Below are 24478 nucleotides of genomic sequence, written 5' to 3'. Positions count from 1 at the left end.
TTTATTGCATATATTTATGTATTTCTGCATACCTCCCCTCCAGCATGCTGCCCGGGACACCCGAATGTCCCCAAGGGGATCAATAAAGGAATAATCTTATCTTATCACTGTAAGATAACCTGGCCGACAAGTCATTTAGTCAAAACCCATCAGAGCAAGATAAATTAACCTTGTTTAGATACTTAAAAAAAAAAAGAAAAAAAACAATTTCAGTTTTCACATTTTTCTTTTTTATTAGCACTTGTCTTTCTATGTCATATATGGTAAACCCCTCTAGTCCTTGTGACGATAAACCCCCCCCAAGACTTATATCTTCAAATTTCCCCAGCAAAACCTGCCCCTTCTACACAACATAGCGTATCATTACACAAAAGAGTTCTCCGCAGTCACATCCCATACAAACCAAGCATCATTCACAAAAAGCACTTCGTGTGACCGACTCACGGCTCCCCCGGCGGGCCGCCTTCACTCTGTTCCTTAGCGTTATAAAAAAGGGGGACATGGTGTGAATACATCTGGCCTGGATGGAGCGAGAGGCGCTTGGCAACATTATATACAAAAGTAAGTGGGGAGTGGAGGGGCGTAAAAGATGAAGATGTTGAACACGCTTCCCCCCCCCCCCCCCCCCCCCCCCCCCCCAAGCCCACCGCGGTGTCGAGTGTCCTCCTCTCCTGGTGGGGTGCTTCGGGGCAGAAGGGGCGCTTCGGGGCAGAAGGGGCGCTTCGGTCCGCTCCACGCGTCCAAAAGAATGCATTGCGAGTGAGTGGGACTGCTGGGAAAGGTCAGGGGCCAAAGTTCACGATGAGGAAGTGCCATGGAAAAATGGGGGACGACACTCAAAACCGTTCCTCAGGTGAGCTGGTTAAGGGGAGAGAGGGAGGAGGGCCAGTCCGATTTTCTTTTTTATTCTCAACAGCGTCGACAAGAGTAAAAGAAAGGAATTCAGAGGGGGCTTGGCAAACAGAACCGGATCTGCTGGATTTGGTGAGAGGGGGGGGGGGGCACGAGAGACAGACCCGCCCTGAATTACCCTGGATACTCTCTTGACAACGGACCGAGCATTTTGTTTCTTCTTCTTCCATCAGTCTTTCTTTTTGTTGTTGTTGTTGTTGTTGTTGTTGTTGTTGTTGTTGTTGTTGTTGTTGTTGTATCATACATGTATGTATAAGTACTGTATATGTATCTTTATTGTTATTTTACAAGATTCCCTGATGGCGAGCGCAGAGCAGAAACGGAGAGAAGAGAATAGACGGCTGCCCGGTTAAATAAAAACCATGTTTGGTGGGTCGGGAGCAGAGGGGGGGGGGGGGGGGAGGGGGGGTGCAGTGGGGGCACTTTCTCAGATCAACCCCAGTCAGGTCTGAAGGGAAGGCGAGAGGAGGGGAAGGAGAATAGAGGGGCGGAGCAGGAGGGCAGGGAGTCACTTGGCCTTTCACCCCGTCAGTCTGTGGTTTTCTGTTGGTCTTTTTGTTTTCAGTTGGTCGGTTAGTTGGTTTATTTGCTCGCTGGGTTATTGGGAGTCCTTACTGTCCTCCTCGTCTGTCCCGGGGTGCAGTGGGCCGTCCACAGACCTGACTGGCCAGCGTGGCTCCGGGCAGCGAGACCCCTGGTCACCGCTCTCTCTCTCTCTGGGGGATGGACAGAGAAAGACAGACCGACCGTAAGACGGAATCTAGGTTTTTTATTTTTTTTTGCATGTCCATTCTTTTAAGGGAGACGGGTGAGACAGACAGGTTGTATTGTGATGACAATGTAGGATGATAACAATAATAATACAGTAATTATTACACCTGTGCACGCAAAGCGCTGGTATTGCAATCTCTTCTGTGGTTCCGTCTGTCTGTCTGACCAGCCATAACTTCTACAATTGAATTCTACAATTACTCAGATTTGGATGAAACTTTGCAAATAGGCTGGACCTGAAATCGGTCAACGACAAGTATATTATTTAAATAAATGTCCATCACTGCCCATTGAAATCGAGAATGATGGTATGGATTGGATAGATCACTAGATTGACCAATTTATTTTAAAGAGTTTCAAAGCCTTTACTTGTTGACAAGATGAATGGAGGTGCAAAATATATTATTATAATGTCTGAAAATATGTCGTCTTCCCTCTTCGACTCAATCGCAGATAAAAAATGTATCAAGAACCAGCAATTGCATGATTGGATTATCTCATTCCCCATATGCTATGCTCATTCTCCAGACGGATGGGCATTGGAAATAATGGGGCGCAATAACGATCTTTAAACACTTGCCAACATTTAACCTGCTTAGTTCATACAATCGAATTGTAACAAAGATATTTGCTTCTGTGCATAAATCATAAGATTTATCAGCTTATAATATGCAGCATTACGCGTTGCAGAGTTTGCAGTGCGGTGAAATACTACAAACATCAACATGGGCTGACTTTGGAAGTGGAAAAGGGTAAACAAAGCGGGAGCCTGCATTACGACATGGTGCCTCTTCTAGGTACCGTTACTCTACTGGAACTAGGGTTGGTACCTTTCACATTTGAACCGGTACTGGTACCTGTGAATCGATACCGGTAGCACTTCATAGGTTTCGTTTCGCGGTAAACTAAACGTCAACAGACTTTTTTTTTTTTTTTTTTTTTATAAATAACCTTATGTGAATCTGTACTCTGTAGTACCGACGTGATTCGGTCGGTACCCTTAATTCGGTTCGGTACCCATCCCCAACTGGAACTGACCTATGTGAGCTTCTTGGCTTTGTTGTAGAGCGAGTCGACCACTTTGCTCATGTTGTGAATGGTCTCCAGCGCCGCCTCATACGTCTTGTCGACCAGCGGCTCCTCAAAGATGATCAGCACACCTTCGCCTTGGTCCAATATACCTGCGGAGCGAGGGACACAAGAGTTTTGATTCACAAGTAAATCATTATTATTATTTTATATAAATCCTTATAGTATAAATTAAAGGCAAATTTTTTATTTGAGTCCTTTGTTTGAGATGTTATGACCGGCTTGTGTCATTGTCTCTAGCAGTGGGAGGACATTCCCAGCAGAGGGTGGGAGGTGCTGTAGATAAGAAGGGGGGAAACACAGATGGTCCACCTTAAAGTCCCCATGAAACGGCTAGCAGGATGCTATTTGATTCCACATGGGAGGGACTTGTCATGGATATTGATTGGCATTTACAGTAGCCAATAGTGCTGAATGTGCATTACGGTCAACCCATTAGCTAGCAAGCTAATGTTAGCAACATAGGTTAGCAACGTTACACAACATTAGTAACGTTAGGTAGAAAGCTAACATTGAACATTTGTTCAATTTAGTTAAAGAGGCAGAGTGCAGCTCAGTTACAACGTGCTGTAAATGTCATTCTAGAAAGCATTTCATTGGATGCAAAATTAGTATACGCCCGTGTGCTGGATGACTTTTCTTTTAGTTTTCCAGGAAATTACAAACATCTATTTTGATTTCATGGGGCCTAGTCATCATGGCGGCGCCCGTCTCATTTTTTACAACACATGTGAGTCATGAAATAACAGGTATCTACACTAGAGAATGGTTTCACTCAAGAGCAAAGGGGCCGATACAAAAAAGCATTTTAGGAAACCTACCGTGAAACTTCTTGTCGAGAATCATCTGCGACAGTTTCCTCTCCACGTCTTTCTGTAGGGAAGAGAGAGAAAGTGTTTCATTCAGAGGACGCCAGCTTCTATAGATGCGTTCAGTGGAATGTTTGGAGTGTTGCTAGGCAACAGCTACGACTACCGGCAATGGTATCTTCAAAGGCTCCCCGTCTGGAAGGTTATAGAGTTTGACTAAATAAGGAAAGCTCTGCTGTTCTCCTATACCTCCTCCTATATGTCTGAGCATGCAAGCTGGGCCTGCCGTAGGCCTATAGCACGACTGTTAATCTTCCTGCTCGTCACTATTCTTTTTATCTGTTCGTTTTCTATTATTTTTAACCAGTTGTCTGTTTCAATCTGAAGTTGGGTGTATCGTTTGGAGATATAATGATAAAACAGAGTATGCTGAGCTTGAGGACACCCAGTCACTGCTGAGTGAAGACATCAGACTAACCAACTCTACACGTCACCACCACCGCTCTCAGTACCAAATCCTGGAATTCGGTATCGTGTACCCAATGGTAAATTTTTTCAGTACTCTTTGTAATAACAAAACATTTAATTTCAGGTGTAAAAAAAAGAAGTAAAAACTTCTCAATTTCAACATTGTTATTTATTGTTGTAACACACCACACAAAATAAATCACATGATCATGTATTATGTTTTTAAATGTTTAAATATCAACATTATCTGGCCATACTCAGTAAATATGATCAAACTCCTCTGACCCCAAGAGAGGGGACAGTAATATACATATTACTCTTGTAAAGGTACCAAAATGTGGTACCGATTGATCTAGTGTGAATCGGTACTTGGTAGTACCCATGTAATTTACCCAACCCTAGTCACCACTAGCAATAGGATCACTCAATATGATAAATTATACAAATTACCAAAGCAAACAAGATCAGAGAAAAAAAACACTGAAGTGAGTCAGAACTCTTACCTCAGAGAGCTTGATGAGTGTGGAAATGTGTTCTATCTGTTGGCGCAAAAGGAGAGTGTTGTCAGAGACATTTTGATACGATGCAAAGTAGTACAATTACCACTATAACTGCTGCAACTGCTAACAAGACTGAATTACTCAATATTGTGCATCGATGCAGAATTGGCGAAAGCTACTGTATAATGATTATATGAACTGATTTTATGATTATATTTCAGATTATTTTACTGTCACTGTTAAATGTACATACATTCAGAAAAACGTGAGATGCTTGTTTTTCCTGGCTCCTCAACCGTAGTACATTTGTAAACAACAATACAGGTTCCTGTACTAACTGTGACGGGTGCGTTTCTATGGATATGGAGGTCTGGTCAGAGGAAGAGTTCCTGTATACTAACTGTGACATGTGCGTTTCTATGGATATGGAGGTCTGGTCAGAGGAACAGTACCTGGATTATGGAGAAAGGCTCGATGTCCCGGATGAGGTTCTGCTCCAGGAGGTTGTCGTACAGCTGGGTCAGGTGGGTGCTGATGATGGGGTCGTCCCTCAGCTCCGCTCTGTATTCTGTCAGCGCCTGGGAGGAGGGGGAGGTAAACAAGGGCAAGGTCAGAGAAGTGTGGGCTTGTGACCGGAACGTTGCCAGTTCAAATCCCTCAGAATCACCAAGGAAACCGTTTCAGTCTATAAACACTCTCCTTCACCAACTACTGTCTGTTTGTCTATAAACACTCTCCTTCACTAACTAGTACTGTATGTTTGTCTATAAACACTCTCCTTCACCAACTAGTACTGTCTGTTTCAGTCTATAAACACTCTCCCTCACCAACTAGTACTGTCTGTTTCAGTCTATAAACACTCTCCCTCACCAACTAGTACTGTCTGTTTCAGTCTATAAACACACTCCCTCACCAACTACTGTCTAGTTGTGATGACAAAATGTTATGCTCTCCAAAAAATACACGACTGTTGCCATTACAAATAAAGTGATCTGCCGTCTATGATTGACTTTGTGCTTCATATGACTCAATCTGGGAATGGTCATGGTGGACTAGAAAGTTATGAATTTGAAGCATCTGGAAGGGGATATGACGTATAGATCACAGGGGTGACAGACTGCAGCACCAATGGCTGTTATCTCAATGAATGTAGCGATGAGATATTATTAGAAAACCCTGCACCTCGAGATAGCAATACAAAAATAAACAACTTTTTAGTTCTCAACCAAGGATGAGAATGTGACATCGTACTGCAATGAAAACTCCAAGCACTCACCTTTTCAAAGTCTGCCAGTGACCTGTTCTTACTGGCCAGGGCCACGCATTTCAGAGAGTCCGTCTGTGGAGGCAGGAGAGGAACGGACAGGTTGAGAAAAGCTTGTGGGCACAGTTTGACCTCTTGCTCACAAGAGGATGTCCTGCTCATTGAATTCTCTTTGGCGGGTAACACCAGAAAAGCAGAATTTTATACCACATACTAATACTACTATATACGTATAATATATTTATACTAATATTTGATATTGTATAAAAGAAAATATAAAACCTCATCAATACAATCAACCAAATTATTTTTTTAATTAAATGATACATATTATTTTGTATTGTTTTGTCCATCTTTCTCTACAGCACTCTTGTGTAAAGCGGTTGCAGAGCATCGTGTCTCATCTATTTGCAGCGGTGTCAAACTCAATTACCAAGGGGGCCGGAACTAAAAATACACATGACTTATACAGAAAATAATACCTACAAAGGTGCATCTCTGCACTTCTGTTCATTCTGTGGTGCCTCAATGAATACAATGAGGGCTGTTTAAAAGGTGGGTAAGTAGGCATCATTTATGGATAATTGGCTTATTTATATATTTTTTATATTGAAATTACATATAATAATAATAATTCCTTACATTTATATATAGCGCTTTTCCAGACACTCAAAAGTGCTCCCCACAATGTAGGGTGGAAATTGCCTCCTTCACCATCACTGGTAGCACCCAACCTTGGGCTACGCAGGCTCAATGCCTACCATACACTGGCACCAAGCACACATCACACCACTACACAATGGCTGAACGGCTCAGGAGACAGCGATTGATATCAGCCAATTAGGGGGAAGGGATGATTAGGTGGCCTTGATGTCAGAGACCTGATTGGGAATTTGGCCAGGAACGTGGGGGAACCCCCTACTCTTTGCGATAGGTGTCCTGGGTTCTTTAACGACCGAGATTCAGTCAGGAGTCAGGACCTCGGTTTAGCGTCTCATCCCAAGGACGGCACTCGCAGCTATACGGTGTCCCCATCACCGTAACAGGGGTGCTTTCTACCGTAGCTTTCACTTATCTGATGCAAAAAAAACTATAATTTCCACAGATTCGATTGAGAGTAGGTATAATGAATTAGCAATAATCCACTTGATGAAGTAAAATTGGATGCAACCGAATAATACCACGTAACCAAATGAAAACATAAGGTACAACTGAAGGCTAAATATTCAGGGTCCTTCTCCAATGGTCCACGAAAGCAGATTGATGCATTTTTACTCAATAAAAACACGATGCCGGTGCAGACGGCACTCTCTGCATTTGCTTGAAAAGTTGAGATATTTGCACAAGGTGTGCTTGATCACGGGCCAGTTGAATTGCTCCTAGGTGAGGTAGCGGGCCAGAATGAATTGATAAGCAAATTCAGTATGGGGGCCGGATGGAGTTGCCAGGCTGGCCCGCAGGCTCGGAGTTTGACACCTGTGATCTAGGGGATGATGGTTAAATACCTGGCGGCCAGCATACCGCAGCGCCAGCTTGCCACTGGTCAGAGACTGGACGTCCTCGGGCCTGAAAACAACCCACAGAAGCAGGAAACATCAGACCTTTCAGAAGGACACTTAGTATCTTCATACAGAAATGCTAAATGGACTGCATTCAAATAGTGCTTTTATCCAAAGCGCTTCACAACTTACTCACATTCACCCATTCATTCACAGACCGACAGCGGAGGCGACCATGCAAGGTGGCGACCTGCTCATCAGGTGCAGTTAGTATTAAGCATGGGTTTGCAAATGTGCATTTGTCAAGAGTGTGGTAGAGCAGTGTATATCAGTGTGTTACGGACAGTAGTAATTAACTTACACATTGAGCATGATTTTGCACCTCAGTGTGTTACGGTCAGTAGTATATTAACTTACATATTGAGCATGATTTTGCACTTCAGTGTGTTACGGTCAGTAGTATAATAACTTACATATTGAGCATGATTTTGCACATCAGTGTGTTACGGTCAGTAGTATAATAACTTACATATTGAGCATGATTTTGCACATCAGTGTGTTACGGTCAGTAGTATAATAACTTACATGTTGAGCATGATTTTGCAGAGCAGCATGTATTTGAGCGTTGTGACGGCTCTGGGGCTGTCGATGGAATCGTAGCCCTCGAAGGCTTCGTAGAAGTAGGAGTAGGACGTCTTCCAGTCCTTCTCCGCCGCGTGGATGATTCCTGGAGGGATGGAGGGACACATTTCATTAACCCGTATGTGTTGTGGGAACTTGTATCCTAGATAATTCTTCAATGCATATTGCAGCCTGTAGTTCTGGGCAGGCAGTAGTTATAGTAAGGCCTAAAAGAAAAAATTGTTTGTTTCCGGTTGCCGACCGACCCTGCCGATAAAAAAAAATAAAAAAAAAATTAAACATGTTCTACCTGACTGTTCTACCCGACTGTTCTACCCGACTGTTCTACCCGACTGTTCTACCCGACTGTTCTACCCGACTGTGTTCTACCCGACTGTGTTCTACCCGACTGTGTTCTACCCGACTGTGTTCTACCCGACTGTTCTACCCGACTGTGTTCTACCCGACTGTGTTCTACCCGACTGTGTTCTACCCGACTGTGTTCTACCTGACTGTGTTCTACCTGACTGTCCTACCTGACTGTGTTCTACCTGACTGTGTTCTACCTGACTGTCCTACCTGACTGTCCTACCCGACTGTGTTCTACCTGACTGTGTTCTACCTGACTGTGTTCTACCTGACTGTGTTCTACCTGACTGTCCTACCTGACTGCATGTCGAGTCCTACCTGACTGCATGTCGAGTCCTACCTGACTGCATGTCGAGTCCTACCTGACTGCATGTCGAGTCCTACCTGACTGCATGTCGAGTCCTACCTGACTGCATGTCGAGTTCTACCTGAGTGCATGTCGAGTTCTACCTGACTGCATGTCGAGTCCTACCTGACTGCATGTCGAGTCCTACCTGACTGCATGTCGAGTTCTACCTGAGTGCATGTCGAGTCCTACCTGACTGCATGTCCTACCTGACTGCATGTCGAGTCCTACCTGACTGCATGTCGAGTCCTACCTGACTGCATGTCGAGCGCGGCCTGTAGTTTGGGCGGGCAGTAGATGGCGTTGGCGGTGGTCCTGGCGGAGGTGAGGGCGGCGCGGGCCTTGGGCAGATTACTGAGGCCGTGATACGTCTTGCTCTCCAGCAGCTGGACCTCCACCAGCAGGGCCTTGTCGTCCATCTTCTTCAGCTCCTGCAGTAACTGGGTGCCTGGAGGGAGAGTCACAGTCTAACACTTTAAATGGCCACCGAGAGGGCCGTCCTTGGAGAAAGGACTTCTTAATTGCCTAATAAACATAGGATGTTGTCAACTAATCAATTAGTTGTCGTCTGTAAAACAATTGCCCACATTGTCCCCGTGCAAATCAATACATTCATGAGCAAAGACCTCTTTAAACTTAACTTAGTGCTCATTAAAATCCAAAGTATATAGAATATCGATGTCATAAAGATGTGTACATCATTTTCCAGGAAATAAACTACTCGGGGTAGATTAACCAGACCCATCTCAAACCGGCTTTTTTTTTTTTATCTACTTTTTTCTCCCATTTTCTATTTTTTCTCCCATCCCAATTTCGTCTCGTCCAATTCTTCCCTCCCCTGTCTCGAACGCTGTTAGGCCATGCCTCCCACAAGCCAGCTGCAATGTGGACGAAGCCTTACATCACGTGTCCCCTCCGGTACTCGAGGAAGCAGCCGTCGCATCTTTTCACCTGCACAGCGCGATCTCTCAGCGGCGGGGGTCTGCGTGGGAGGGACACGCCGCCCCCGTCGCTTCCTGATTCTGCTGCGCAGGCGCACCAACCGACCTGAAGGAGTCGCTGTCCACAACGTCCGATCCCCACCCATCAGCTTTCCCACCCCTAACACTGCCAATTGTGTTAGTATGAACGACCAGCCAAGCTGATAGCAATGCGGAGAGCTGGGCTCGAACCCAGCGTCTCCTGCATTGGTGGTCAGCGCCTTGCCCACTACACCACCTAGCCACCCAAACCCGCCCTCTTTTCTTGATCCTCCAATCACAACTCACTGTCGCTTCCCTCTGACAAACCTGATTGGAGGATCGAGAAGAGAGGGGGCGAGGGTTTGAGATAGGGGCCATTAGTTGACAAATCAACAAAAGAGGAGGCAGCCGTCAGTAGTTATTTTTCAGATGAAGATGACGACAGCCTTCACGAGGCCTTCCCTGTAAGTAGCAAGAGATGGTGCAAGACCAACTTGTGAAAAACGAATGTCGCCAACTAAACGTCGAGCTGGCAGGCCAAGGTACGGTGGAGCGTCCTACTCAGGACGGGCGGTCATACCGGCCGTCGAAAACCGCGGCCTACCAGTGCTCCAACTCAATGTCGAGGGCCTCACCAGCGCCAAACTCGAGATCGTACGTCACCTGGCTGATTCCAATGGGGCAGCGGTGGTGCTCCTGCAGGAGACACTGCACAAACGATAACATCCTCAAGATGCCTGGTTTCCATCTAGCCGGGTCCATCCACAACAAGCAACATGGTGTGGCAACCTTCGTGAGGACTGAACTAAGCTGGTCAGCCAGTAGCCAATCCCCACCAGGCTCCAACATCGAGTGGCTGGTTACTAAAATCCAGGAAACTTCAGTCATCAACGTATATAAGCCCCCACCATCAGAGCTGGCTGCTACGTCCCTCCCGTCCATAACTGCACCCGCCATCTACGCTGGTGACTTCAACTGTCAACACACAGACTGGGGTTACAACTACACAACACCTAACGGAGAGGCGCTCAGCGAATGGGCCTCCAACATCGATGCTCTGCTGTTGTACGACCCCAAGGAGCCGCCAAGCTTCTTCTCTGCACGCTGGAACACCTCTACCAACCCAGACCTGGCCTTTGCCGTATGCTGGAGCAATGACCCGAAACCAGAAAGACGCGTCCTAGACAGGTTTCCCGACTCACACCACCGACCATCCATCATTAAAGTCCCATCACTGGTGCAACCGGTATTAGGGAAGCCTGTCAAAAGATGGAACTTTCGAAAGGCCAACTGGGAGGTATTTGCTCAGGAGACGGAAAAGAGGTCAGCTGGTCTGCCAGACCCAGATGCAGCCGATGTGGACGCCGCCTATGAGGCCTACTGTGGGGTCCTCCTGGGTGCGGCAAAGAAGACCATCCCACGCGGCTACAACAGGAACTACATCCCTGGTTGGGACGAGGAGTGCAGCCGCCTCCTGTGCGACCACCAGAGCGCTGGCTCCAGGGAAGAGGTGGATGCGACTGCAGCGGCACTGCTCCAGAGACTGGACACCACGCGTAGAGACAGATGGACTGAAGTAATTGAATCAATTGACTTTACCCATTCTAGTCGGAAGGCGTGGCAAACGATCAACCAGCTTACAGGCAGATGTACGAAGCCCCCAAGCTGCCCAGTCACTGCAGATGCCATCGCCTCCGAGCTCCTGAAGAACGGTCGTTACCCAGACGCAGACAAAGATGTTACCCGCCTGATAACACAGGAGCTGTCTTCCCTCTCCAAGGTGGCCAGTGTAGATTCTAACCTCTCAGGAGAGTTCACAGCAGATGAACTCGATGAGGCCATGAGTAAGCTCAAGACGGGCAAATCTCCAGGCCGTGACAACATCCACCCGGAGTTTATCACCCACCAGAGCACAACAACATCTGACTGGCTCTGTGCATTCTTCTCTGCATGCTATCAGAGGTGCAAGATCCCCAAGACCTGGCGTCGTGCTTCTGTAATTGCCCTGCCAAAGCCAAACAAACCTGCGGAAGACCCCAAGGCATATCGACCCATCTCGCTGCTCTGTGTTCCATTTAAGATATTGGAAAGAATGATCCATAGCCGCATTGAGCCAGTAATTGACACACAGCTCCCACAGGAACAGGCCGGTTTCCGACGTGGTAGATCAACAGTGGACCAGGTAACACTACTGTCTCAAGACATCGAGGACAGCTTCCAGGCTAATGAGAAAGCAGGGGTAGTGTACCTGGACCTGACTGCCGCGTACGATACTGTCTGGCACCGTGGACTCCACCTGAAGCTGATGAGGATGGTACCTGATCGGCATATGGTGAAGTTTATCATGGAGATGTTGTCTAACCGCAGTTTTGTCCTACACACCAGCGATGGCCAGCGCAGCAGGCTCAGAAGACTGAGGAACGGTGTCCCACAGGGGTCAGTCCTTTCTCCGATGCTGTTTAATATTTACATCTACGATCTCCCAGTCACAGCATCCAGAAAGTACGGCTATGCGGACGATCTTGCCATCATGCTGAGAAAACCCACATGGAAGGCACTGGAGGATGGTCTTAACCAAGACATGGACATCCTAGTAGCCTATCTACAAAAGTGGCGCCTACAGCTCAGCACCAGCAAGACCGTTACAGCAGCATACCATCTCTGCAACAGAGACGCCAAGAGGGAACTGGAGGTATATGCTGACCACAAGCGTCTGGAGTCCCAGCAAGCCCCTAAATACCTTGGCGTGCGTCTGGATCGGACACTGTCCTTCAAACAACACCTCGAAGATGTCAGGGCAAAGACAACATCAAGGGTTGCGCTGATCCGACGCCTCGCAGGTACAACCTGGGGAGCCACTGCCAAGACCCTTCGGATATCCACCCAAGCCCTGGTCTTCTCGGCAGCGGAGTACTGTGCCCCAGTCTGGAGCAGAAGCCCACACGTTAAAAAAGTTGATGCGGCTACTAACAACGCCCTCCGGATCATCAGTGGATGCCTGAAGACTACACCCGTCTTCCTGCTGCCAGTCCTTGCAGGAATCGCACCAGCTGGCCTACGACGAGAGGCTGCCACTCTCGCCCTAGCAAGGAAGGCAGTGAAGCATGACTGGCACATCCTACACAACACCACAACAACAACAGCACCTATGAGCAGACTCAAGTCCCGCCACCCCTACAACAAGGTGGCACAAGAGATGCTCCGTTCCACCACTGAGGACCTATCCAGAAATGGATGGCTGGCGGCAGCCTGGAAGAGAGAGTGGGAGAGTGCTGGGCCAACCCGTATCCACCACTACATCTGGGATCCAGGAGATGGCGCCACAGGAGACGATCTTCCACGCCGGCAATGGGTTCTGCTGAACCGTTTAAGATCTGGGGTTGGTCGCTTTAAAGCATCATTAAAGAAGTGGGGCCTGGCAGACAGCGCTGCATGTGAGTGTGGAGACCCTGAGCAGACTGTTGACCACATCCTGACCATCTGCCCCCTATACAAACCACCCTCGGAAGCCAGCCTCTTTGATGTGGGACCAGAGTTAAGGGCATGGCTACAAGATACAGAGTTGGACCTCTGACGTTACACGAAAGAAGAAGAAGGGGTTCTCAAAACCTTTTTATACCATGACCCCATTTTATTTAGGATATTTTTTTGGCGACCCCACACTCGCGTAATTTCAACGTGGAATTAAGGAATATCAAAATAAAAGCACAAGTTGTTGAACTTGATCATGCATATTTATTAGAAAATTGTATTACAGCACTATGTTATTAATACACATTTATAAAACGAGGCATATTATTTAGCCAAAATATGTTGCCAGAACATTAAAAAAAGATATACGCATATAGATAATTTTTCCCCCCCCCTAACTTGCCAATGCAGGTAAACTCGCAACCCGTAGTTTGAGAACAGCTGATCTACAATATACACATGAATGCCATACAACACAGAGCAAAGTAGTGAAAGTCAATCAAGAGAACTAAGTAGTTAATCTCACAAGTGTCATGTTGGTTGCAAGATATAACATTTGGATCACTAACCCCCGGGGGTCCTTGAGGGTCCCCGACATCTAATTTCATTGATATTTCAAAATAAATGACAATAGAAAACTCAAGAACAGACACTCACCTAGCTGTAGCGCCTCCGGGTAGCGCTTTGTGTCGTAATACAGCGAGATAAGACGAGCCTGGGGAGACACCGTTGTGGAAGTCAAGCACTACGAGCACTGATTGGGACCAGCATTCTAAATGTTTCATTTACTTAAATTAAATCCTGGTCACAGCGCTGTCCTGAGGGCACAGAGTTTCCACTGTGTTGTCAAGGAAACGCCGTCAACGTCTAGACCTTTTTTTTCTTCTAAAGACAACAAAGAATCTAAAGACTTGGGTAAATTAATTTCCTGTAGCAATTATTGATGAAAATGTGCAGAATGTATGGAATACAGACTTTCCCCACCTTTTTGCTCTTTAACACTATGCCGTCGGTCCACGAGTATATACGTGTTTCGTGCCATGCGTTGTGGACCAGAGCCACGTATATAGCCGTGGCAAGTTGTTATTGTTTTATTCCATATTTATAACGCTATTAACGTCTGCGATCGAGATCCATGACCTACCCACATATTTGATTTTCTAAACATGCAATACCGGCCAGATCCGCTTAGGGGCGCCATCGCTCCACTGCAGTATCATTGAGGGGATTTAAAAAAAAAAAGATTCTTTTACATATGAGCCTCGATTCCAAACGAAGACCCTCGATCTTTGATCACGTTACCGAACGCATAGTTCAGCCTGGAATAATGGGATTTATGATTAGCCAATGGACATATCGATCTACCAGAATCCGATGACTAATGAAGAAATGCTTCCGGCGATCACATGGCCTGACGGTAGGATACTATTCCCCCAAATTACAGCTGGATTGGACATTGTTTTAAAACCTAACGTGATAGATCACCGACATTGGCTACCTGAACGCACACTCTATTGCTAATCAATAATACTAATCAGCGTTCCCCGCCGCCCCCATTTCATCCATAGATGCTCTGTAATAGTCCGGATGCTACGCAGTTTGTTTTATTTCATTCGTATATATACAGCAGAAATGGCGTTTGATATAACGGCGCCAACGTTTAGCCTATTATCTAGCTTCCTGAAAAAAAGAAGACGAAAAGCGCGATAAACCTTATATTCACGACGCTATAAAATGACAACCAACCGATGGATTTTTATTTTCTTTAAGCCATTATGAAGGCACGGTTTATGCACTCAAGTGACAATGAGAATGGACAGATAGCAATACTATAAATTATATATATAGCTCTTAGAAAGTACATCGGTTTGTAAGCAAACCTCTGTCCTCTGAGGCATAAATCGCCACAAGAGTGCGGTCGCCAAAGTGTTAAGCCTTGTCGTGTTTTTGTTACTCATCCAATGTTAAACATTATTGGGATTTTAAAACAATAAAGCCATAAAAAATGTAAAAATGCATAACATGTTTATCTCAATTACAAGCAATCTAGACAGCATATATGGTTAATATTTGCCATTTACCTCTGCTAGATTATGTGTGATAAAATGTTCTGTCTGTCTGTCTGTCTGTATATATATATATATATATATATATATATATATATATATATATATATATATATATATAAGAATCCATTGTAATCAAGACCTGAATGGAATAAATTAATAATAATAATAATAATAATAAATAATAAATAATAAATAAAAAGCAAAAGTCAAATTTATCTCAATGATTTCTGAAATAGTTGGGAAAGTTTCCATTTCCACACTTCCATTTCTATTATGAATCTATATTATTTCCTTCACTTTATTAAACTTTTTCTTTTGTGACTATGTCGTCTTGTATCGTCCTTGTCTATTACAAGGAAACTATAAAAGAAGGAAGGGTCATCGTGTCACTGTGTAACATGTGAACGCACATTGGTGCCAAGTGTGGAAACTTTCAGTTGGGCCGACTTTGAGTTGAATGGGATCAGCAATTTCCTCGTTTATGACCCGCCATTTAAACAGACGTCAGAATCATCAGAAATGTGTTGCATTGTTAACTAGCTAATGTTTGATATATTGGTGGTTGATGTATATTTCCTCAAATAGCTGGTATATATATTTTTTTTTAATATAGGCTTCAATAGAACTGGCACCAAAGTCTGGCACCAAGCAGAGCAACGCATGGTATTCTGACGTGATGACCCTTCCTTCTTTTATAGTTTCCTGGTTTCCTTGGTCCATTACAATCATGCACTATGATATTCTAGTGTGTTTGTATGGACCCCCCAGGAGGAGTAGCTGCTACAACGACACTAGCACTAGAGACTAATATAATATCACTGGACTATCTTGTGTTTGCACTTTTTTTTTTTTATATTATATTGTATTTGTATCTATTCTTTTTTTCTTTTACCAGGAAAAAGTCTCATTGAGATTAAAAATCTCTGTTACAAGAGCGTCCTGGCCAAGATATACTTTAAGTGTACCTATAGTGTATATAGGACTGTGAAGCTATGCATACCCCACCCTGTATCCCCCCCCCCCCCCTTATCTAACGGGGATCCTATGTCTCACCTCTAAGGCTTGTCTGAGGAAGGTCCTCTTCTCGGCCTTGGCCCACTCTATACACTCCAGGCAGAGCTCCACCTCCTGCCCCGTGGCGGCCTCCATGTCCAGGAAGAGGTCCAGCAGGGAGCGCACCAGCCGGGCCGCCTTGGCCTTGGAGATGGAGTTGAGGAACGGACGGACATACTTCAGCAGACCCCCGAGTTCTAGAGGGAGGGAGGGAGGGGAGAGTCGGTAGGGTGGGGGAGAGAGAGAACGTCAATAGGGTTAGGCACTGATTATCCAATCACCAGGTCCCGATTTGATACCAATTTGATATTTATTCAATTAGGCTTGACAGAGCTGGTTTCAAGGGGTCAACGCCTGCTTAAAAGACTGATCTTGGGAATTTGGAAAGTTCTCTCTGATTTCTAACTTTAGGAGAGAGTGCGTGTTCCCAAATACTGACTGAACTGAGAATGTGCTTCATACGAGAAATATTCAAAGTTTCAATCTGTTTGCACATTAGTATACATTCCACAGTGTTCGACTTACGTAATGATTTGCTCCATTTTGGTCTGAAACGCAGACAATAATCCTCACAAAGCGAATGTTGACGTTATCCAGGTGAACGTTAACTTCATTCAAGCGAGGCATTGCAATCAATACAGCTGTTTGGCAAAGCACCAGCTGCCTCCCCCATTCCTTTGCTCGCTCTAGTCACATAACGTGACGTATTAGATTGGTCGTGTTGAACGCAGCTCTGTTCTTTCCTCCACGCGGAACGCCCGGCTTGCAAACATTGCAACTGGCTATTGGACTGGCTTTGGTTTCCAAATTAAATGCTTCCAAATTAAAATGCTTCCAAACTTCTGACATTTTGTCTAGCTGCTCCGAGTCATCAGCTTGTAGGTCTGCTATTTTTGGCATACGTCACTGTCGTGCGAAGGAAATGCGTTTGTTTTGGCAAATTCTTCTGCTCTGTGCGACAATAAATAAATGAATGCTGATATGTAATTTAAAACCAAAACTAAGGCCTCAGTATGAGTTTAAGACGTGAACATGGTCATGTTTGTTGAATAAAAATAATAATAAAAAAAAATAAGAACGTTACTCCCGATTTATTTTTCCCGATCCCGATCTTTTGAAAATCATGTGATCGGCCCACGATCCCGAGATCGGGACATCCCTAATTGTAGGTATTTTTAAGATCCTGCTAAAAGGTTTACTTTCTATTGTAGGTCTTTCATTAAAAGCCTGTAAACACCATCGTAAAAATATATCAAAATACTAGGCGTTAACATATAATAGCAATATAATGAGTCATATTTTTAAACACATTCTGGAAACAATATGGAATATTAAAGATGTCTCCAGCTGTGACAAGTATCTCTGATGCACACAACTCCATACTGCATGTCCAGTGACGGTTCTAAATCAACAATAGACCCGTCGCTAAACCACGCCCCAAAATAGAATTTGTCCAATCATATCACAGCAAAAACGTCGCTGCAGAAAACTCGGTCAACACCAGAAAAGCCATTTGTGGGCTGCATCAAACCAGACGGCTGTGATCAAAACCACTGTGTAAGATTTCAGTTTATATGTTATTATCTACCTAATATCCGATGGTGAAACGCTGTGCGTGGGGTACCTGTAATTCGGACACCAGGCACCCTGAAAGACTGGATGGAGGAGTATATTTCATACCTTTCCCGAAGCCCAAGCGAAAACTAGAGAAATGCAAACGATGGATTATGTTGTGTCGTCGACCACATACACAAGTGAATGTGAAGACCATTACCAAGGACACTTATGTTTGCTCAAAGGTAAGGTCAATTCATAAAGACATAATATTTGACGGCATGTATTAGAAACGTAGACCAAACTATTAGTTTGCTAACGTTTGACTTTGACTGCGAACTAGCTCTCGTATATACAGCCCAGTTAGCTAACGTTAGCAGCTAGCTAACGTTAGCTGCCAACATGTAACGATACCGCAGATATTTCTGCATCATAACGTGAGCCTTCTGTATCATAAGGTTAGCTTTCTGCATCATAACGTGAGCCTTCTGTATAGCTTTCTGCATCATAACGTCAGCAACGTTACCGCAAACCAGGTGCATAACAGTGGAAATAATGACCAACAAGGACAGTTATAGATGTAATGTAGTGACCACCATTGATAGTATAAAGAACTGGCTAACAAACAGAATACTAATAACATGAATACTACTACATGCACTAAGAATGCTCGATGCACTTCAGATGCCATAGTGCCACTTGAAACCAGTAACAACAGGGACAACGATGTAAACTAAACAGTAAATAAGTCCTGGACTTTTCGTTTTATCCCTGACAAGGCAAACACAAATGTTGATCTGTCAAAGTTGTTATGTTTGTTGTCAATAAAATCCACTTTGAGCTGCATTTTATGTATGAAAGATGCTCCATAAATGTTATTATTATTATCTGTCTATGCTTAGCTAATACTCAGCTTTTTGTGTTTTTTTTCACAGAATGAGGTGTGCTGGAGATCATGTAAAGGTATGCTTTACAATCATGTCATTAACTGAATAATATTCCTCTCTCCTCATTCACCTCTCTCCTCATTCACCTCCCCCTCATCCCTCTCCTCCCCTCTTACTCCAGATGAGGAATGCCGGCCTGTGGGCACCAGGCTCTCCCCCAATGGAAGGTGGACATTACTTGAAAGCTAAACAGAATGCTTAAATAGAAATGTTAGAGGTTCTAGAAGGTTCTACTATGACATCATCACCAACGTTCCAGAATGATCGGGCAGAACTAAGGTTCTAGAATGTACTGCCATGACATCATATACACACGTTCCAGAATGTTCGGGCGGCACTCATTTTCTAGAATGTTCCTAACAATAGGTCTGTGGGTGAATTATGTACCATTACAACTACAGTACTGTATTAAGTTTCAAAAGTAAAAGTACAGTACATATTCTATAGGGTGTTCTTGTATTTCAGTGCATTCAACCCTCGATTGACCTGAAGGTTGTTAAAGTGGTCCAGTTATGCTGCTCTGTGTCCCTCAGATTGCTGGTTTACAATGTTAACGTACTTAATCTTCATCAACAGTTGCTGATATTGCAAATGTCAACAGACCAGGCTATTAATCCATAATGGAGGTACTAGAAGAATATAATGTTAAATTACCATAGATGTATCACAACACATGATATTGTTCGCTATTCCAGTTTATATCGTACATCCATTTGTGTAACTGTAAATCCATGTATATTTATTGTATATATTAAAAATAGTGGCTATTTATGTACACTTTAGTTGTGGGTTTTCTTTTCTAATCAGAGTGATCTATCTTGAGAATGTGTTGTATATGCATTTATTTATATTTATATAAATATATAGTATAACTTATACTTAGTGTTATAAGAAAAGCTATGTCCTGACCTGTATACCCATTTACTGTGATTTACAGGTATTTTGGTAAATGGCTGTATTTATATAGCGCTTTTATCCAAAGCGCTTTACAATTTGTTTCTCACATCTTACCCATTCACTCACACATTCACACACCAACGGTGGAGGCAACCATGCAAGGTGCCAACCTGCTCATCAGTGTCTTGCTCAAGGACACTTCGACACGCTGCCCGGGAGGAGCGAGAATCAAACCGGGAACCTCCGGATTACCAGACGACTGCTCTACTCCCAAGCCACTGTCGCCCCCTATATTAGGTCTATTTTATTATTAGGTATTTTTACTTTGGTCTCTATCACTATACATTTATAGTTAGTGTAATCAATCATTTGACCTGATGTACACTAGAATGTGCAGCACCATTCTCTGACGTCTCACCCCTTTATGGAGGATTGTTGGCATATTTACCTGGGTCACAAAAGAACCAACATTTCTCAAGTTTCTTTAATAGTTGTCATACAGAAGAAGTACAGAATACTTTTATACAAAATGCTTCTTGCTGTTACGCTCCAGAGACTGTGCTAGACAAGATAGTATGAAATAAAATAGTATAGCATGTAAAATAGAAGTACAAAAGGTCACAGTGTTCAGTATAGACATATGTACAATGTTCGATGCAGAATAGAAGTAACTGAGTTACCATACAATATACAATATTCTATGCAATGTACCAATATACAATACTATATAGTGCAGAGCAGAAATGGGATGAGGTACAATTTAGGTACAATTTACAGTAAGGTGTACGAGTTGTAGTGCAAATCCTTTACCAATAAATATAAACATTTTGTAAACATAGCATGTTTACAAAAGAGGTGGATTATTCTGGTTGCAGAATGACAGCTCTCACTTTTTTCCTCAATTCTAGTGACTAGTGACAACTGTCGGGTCTAGCTCGTATACTGCGTTGGACCACTAAACTAAATGTATCAGCAATAGTAATCATGGATTATCGTCATAGTTCTTGTAATCTTCAATCAAGTCAACTGTAAGTAATGCTTGAGACGTTATCTATAGCTAATGCTTGCATCACCATGGAGGTCTAAGGTAAATGTGTATCTCATGAACGTACTTTTCCACTGCATATTGTAACCCTCTCTGTCTGCTTCTAGATGAAATATTTGTGTTATCTTTAAAAAAACAGGTCTATTACCTGCTGTGGTAAATCTCCAGCGGCCTAGCCCCTTTCGTGACTGTGAAGCAAGGCTTGCATCACAGTCAGGAAAGGGGCTGCCTGCAGCCATCGTCAACGAGAGTAATTCACGGTCGGCTCTGTGTCCGAGTTTTCAAAGGGGGCGTGGCTTAGCGATAGGTCTATTACTCAGGTTGTGAAAAGTCTACCTTACAGCCTGAGTGCCATGGGTTTTTATCCTTTGACCCATTAACAGGTGGGTTACTTGTCGACTGGCCTTATTCCGTTTATAGACCCAATGATGAGCAGTTTACCAGGTAAGTTGCCGTGACTCTACTTCAGATAGGTAGTAACCTTGGTTTAGGTCGCCTAGGGTGAGTTATGCCAAGTTCAGATACACGTTTATAGCGCTTGCTGAGTTTTTGGAGATTGCCAACAAAAAGCCAGAATTTTTACATTTTGTACATTTTAGTTGTTGTATATCGTTTGGTCTTTTACTCTTTTATGAAGCATTATCTCAGGAGGGTCATACAGAACCAAGCATTTCACTATAATGTACATGTACCTTAAATGTGACAAATAAAACAACTTGAAAAACGTTGAGTTCAAAGGCGACTCTGTTTGCTCAGTGCACGCTCGTTCGCTATGCGTGAATTGTTCCAAAGCGACTGTTTGCTCAGTGCACGCTCGATCGCCATGTGTGAATTGTTCCAAAGCGACTGTTTGCTCAGGGCACGCTCGATCGCCATGTGTGAATTGTTCCAAAGCGACTGTTTGCTCAGTGCACGCTCGATCGCCATGTGTGAATTGTTCCAAAGCGACCGTTTGCTCAGTGCACGCTCGATCGCCATGTGTGAATTGTTCCAAAGCGACTGTTTGCTCAGTGCACGCTCGATCGCCATGTGTGAATTGTTCCAAAGCGACTGTTTGCTCAGTGCACGCTTGATCGCTATGCGTGAATTGTTCCAAAGCGACTGTTTGCTCAATGCACGCTCGATCGCCATGTGTGAATTGTTCCAAAGCTACTGTTTGCTCAGTGCACGCTCGATCGCCATGTGTGAATTGTTCCAAAGCGACCGTTTGCTAAGTGCACACTCGATCGCCATGTGTGAATTGTTCCAAAGCGACTGTTTGCTCAGTGCACGCTCGATCGCCATGTGTGAATTGTTCCAAAGCGACCGTTTGCTCAGTGCACGGTCGATCGCTATGCGTGAATTGTTTCAAAGCGCTAGCCGAGTGACTCACCAATGTGTCACAGACGCCCCAACAGATATCTAGCATGTTAAATATCTGGACCCTGTCGGGGACAGGCAATGAGCTACAGCCAATGAGAGCGCAAAACATGAGAGAAAGACAGAGAGAGACACCATTCTGCTGTGGTTGAGTTACATTGACTTTAAACTAGTGAGACACACGAACATAATGAATTAACTGTCTTGAAAAGCTGTCAATTTAAAAGCCTGAATAAGAACAAGAACATTTAAATGAACTGTTCCGCCTATTACAATGTTTGATGACCCTGCCATGTTAGAAATGGGATGGGCAGAGATCTGGGAAATAACCAGTCCATTACCAGAGTGCGGTTGACAAATTGGCTTTCTTCTCAGCTAGATTTTTTTCTCCGAGAAAAGGGAAACCGCTAAAAAGAAACCTTGTCTTGTGCTTTTTCCGGTGTCTTCCGCTGACCAAAACAAATACCTCCATGACCAAAACCTGTGTCACATAATTACTTCTGTTGTAATGTGTAAACCCCTGTCGCTGATCAGTAATGTAGTCTGAAACCACAATGACTTCCAAGATGCCCGATTACAAGACGGAGAGTTGCGTTTTAAAGCACAACACAAGCAGATGCCTTTTAAAGCGGTGCAGTGTGTGTAGGCTGCTTTACCTGCAGCCTGTCCCGTCTTCGCCAGCAGGCCCCCCAGCTCCAGGATGCTCTGCTCCTTGACACGTACCGCCTCCTCATCGCTCTCCTGGATGTCCCGCTTCACTGAAAAACACACACAAACAACTTAAATTATTGTCCATATATTTACAGGAATCCTGTGGACATAAACACTAAAATGGTACAAATGTTTTACGTCATTGCACATTCCCTCCGAGACAGAGGGACATGATAAATACACGTTTATGTTTACGTGAAATATGAGCACATTACATTACAGACTTGGATTCATACAAATCACCATCATCTCAAAATCATCAAATGTCCTGATTTTGTCTATTGTATTATCAAAATTGGTCCCGATTTCTCAGAAAAACGTCGTTGTCCACACACACAGGTTTTGGGAAAGATGGGCTGAGGTAGAGGACAGGTAACGTTGAATGAATGAAAACTTTATTTAACAGATTGCAGAATGGTTACAATACAGTACGGCTCAATACATACAATTGTTAAGGGGATGCAGACCAGAGAAAGACGTTTGTCTTGTTTACATCAGGGTCCCTCATTTTCAATTCATAGTGACAATTCACGTTAGCCAAGTATCTGACCCAGTTGGCCACAATTATGTGAATGGTGGCAGAACTTGTAGTAGTGGCCACAGTCAGTAGCAGCTAACTGGCGTTCGCAAGATAAACATTTGTTTCCAATCGTCCTGACATAGACAGATACATCACTGCTAACCTAAAAGCCAGTTGCCTTAATAAAGCCCATCACCTACTACTAGTACAGTAAGCGACGTTCCTGTAAATGAATGAAGGAAGCAGCTAACCGGTGTGTTGTTGCTATAGCCGGGGAGCTAGCCCACTGCTGCTGACTCACTGTCACTGAGAGAAGACGGCGTGATTTTCCACCGTAGCCTATGTTTGTTGAATATGCGGAAGGCACTTCGGCGCTAAACCAATCAGAAAGGGTCTTCGCTGTACGCGGCTAGCCAATCAGAGAGCGTCTTCGCAAACATAGGCTACGGAAAAAGATCACGCAGACGGACCAGCAGTGGCGATGATGCTAACCAATGCTAACTGACTAGCATTACCAGCAAACTGACGAGCTCAGGTAACCGTTACTCAAACCATGGAGGCTTTTTAGCGAGTGTCTCGCGGGTCAAACTGATTTCTTCTTGATGTCACGCATTTGTGTGTTCACACTTACCTATTGAATGTAAAATATCAATAGAAGCATTCCGATCTGTTCCGACAAGGGACTGTGCTCTTTGAAACTCAGCCACTGCCGCGGCTGCCATCTTTCCTCTCCCCGGCCTTGGCTCTCCTTCTGCCCTGCCTGCGTTTTCCGGTTGGGTCATTCACCACACGGGGATGTCCATGTCGCCCCCTGCTGCGTCCCTGGTGTAACTACACTATGAATGAATGAATGAATGAATGAATGAATGAATGAATGAATGAATGAATGAATGAATGAATGAAAACTTTATTTAACAGATTGCAGATGCAGACCAGAGAAAGACGTTTGTCTTGTTTACATCAGGGTCCCCCATTTTCAATTCATACTCCATTAAATGCACCTGCATCTTTGATGTCTGACCTCTCTCAGGATAACCTGTGTAAATATTGTTATTTGATTGAAGTTTATTTCAAATATGCAACAACAAACAAACATCAAGTACAGATATAGCCTTAAGCCGTTCAAATAATGAATGTATAACTTTTTTTTTAAACACACGTTTTTTTCCATTTACATATTTGAGTGGGAAGCATACACTTATTTAATCCCACCCTTTTTTACTCATCATCAAATCATGCTAT

General features: G+C 44.1%; 1 protein-coding gene across 1 annotated transcript; it reads right to left on the bottom strand.

Annotated features, from left to right (window-relative positions):
• Positions 1-223: 223 nt before the first annotated feature.
• LOC311240371 (26S proteasome non-ATPase regulatory subunit 11-like) lies at positions 224-23986 on the bottom strand. Its single transcript, XM_084328957.1, has 13 exons — positions 23868-23986; positions 22662-22763; positions 16204-16400; positions 13739-13796; positions 8902-9096; positions 7898-8039; positions 7319-7379; positions 5826-5888; positions 5002-5127; positions 4553-4588; positions 3594-3645; positions 2722-2864; positions 224-1628 (listed from the first exon to the last, which is right to left on the bottom strand). Exons 1-12 carry the CDS (start codon positions 23956-23958, stop codon positions 2722-2724), a joined length of 1266 nt encoding a protein of 421 aa, XP_084185083.1. The 5' UTR covers positions 23959-23986; the 3' UTR covers positions 224-1628.
• Positions 23987-24478: the final 492 nt, after the last annotated feature.

This window comes from Notolepis coatsorum (genome assembly GCF_963971535.1).
Source record: "Notolepis coatsorum genome assembly, chromosome: 14".
Lineage (NCBI taxonomy): Eukaryota > Metazoa > Chordata > Actinopteri > Aulopiformes > Paralepididae > Notolepis > Notolepis coatsorum.
The sequence above is the reverse complement of the archived record's forward strand: the minus strand, read 5'-3'. Positions and strand labels throughout refer to the sequence as shown.

What these genes read in the sequence shown, in the direction of transcription:
- LOC311240371 (XM_084328957.1), bottom strand. Translation starts at nt 23,958, where the DNA reads ATGGCAGCCGCGGCAGTGGCTGAGTTTCAAAGAGCACAGTCCCTTGTC. An exon ending in TGCGGTATGCTGGCCGCCAG is followed by an intron (nt 5,889 to 7,318) that starts GTATTTAACCAT and finishes CTGCCTCCACAG; the next exon opens with ACGGACTCTCTGAAATGCGT. An exon ending in CACTGGCAGACTTTGAAAAG is followed by an intron (nt 5,128 to 5,825) that starts GTGAGTGCTTGG and finishes CCCTCCTCCCAG; the next exon opens with GCGCTGACAGAATACAGAGC.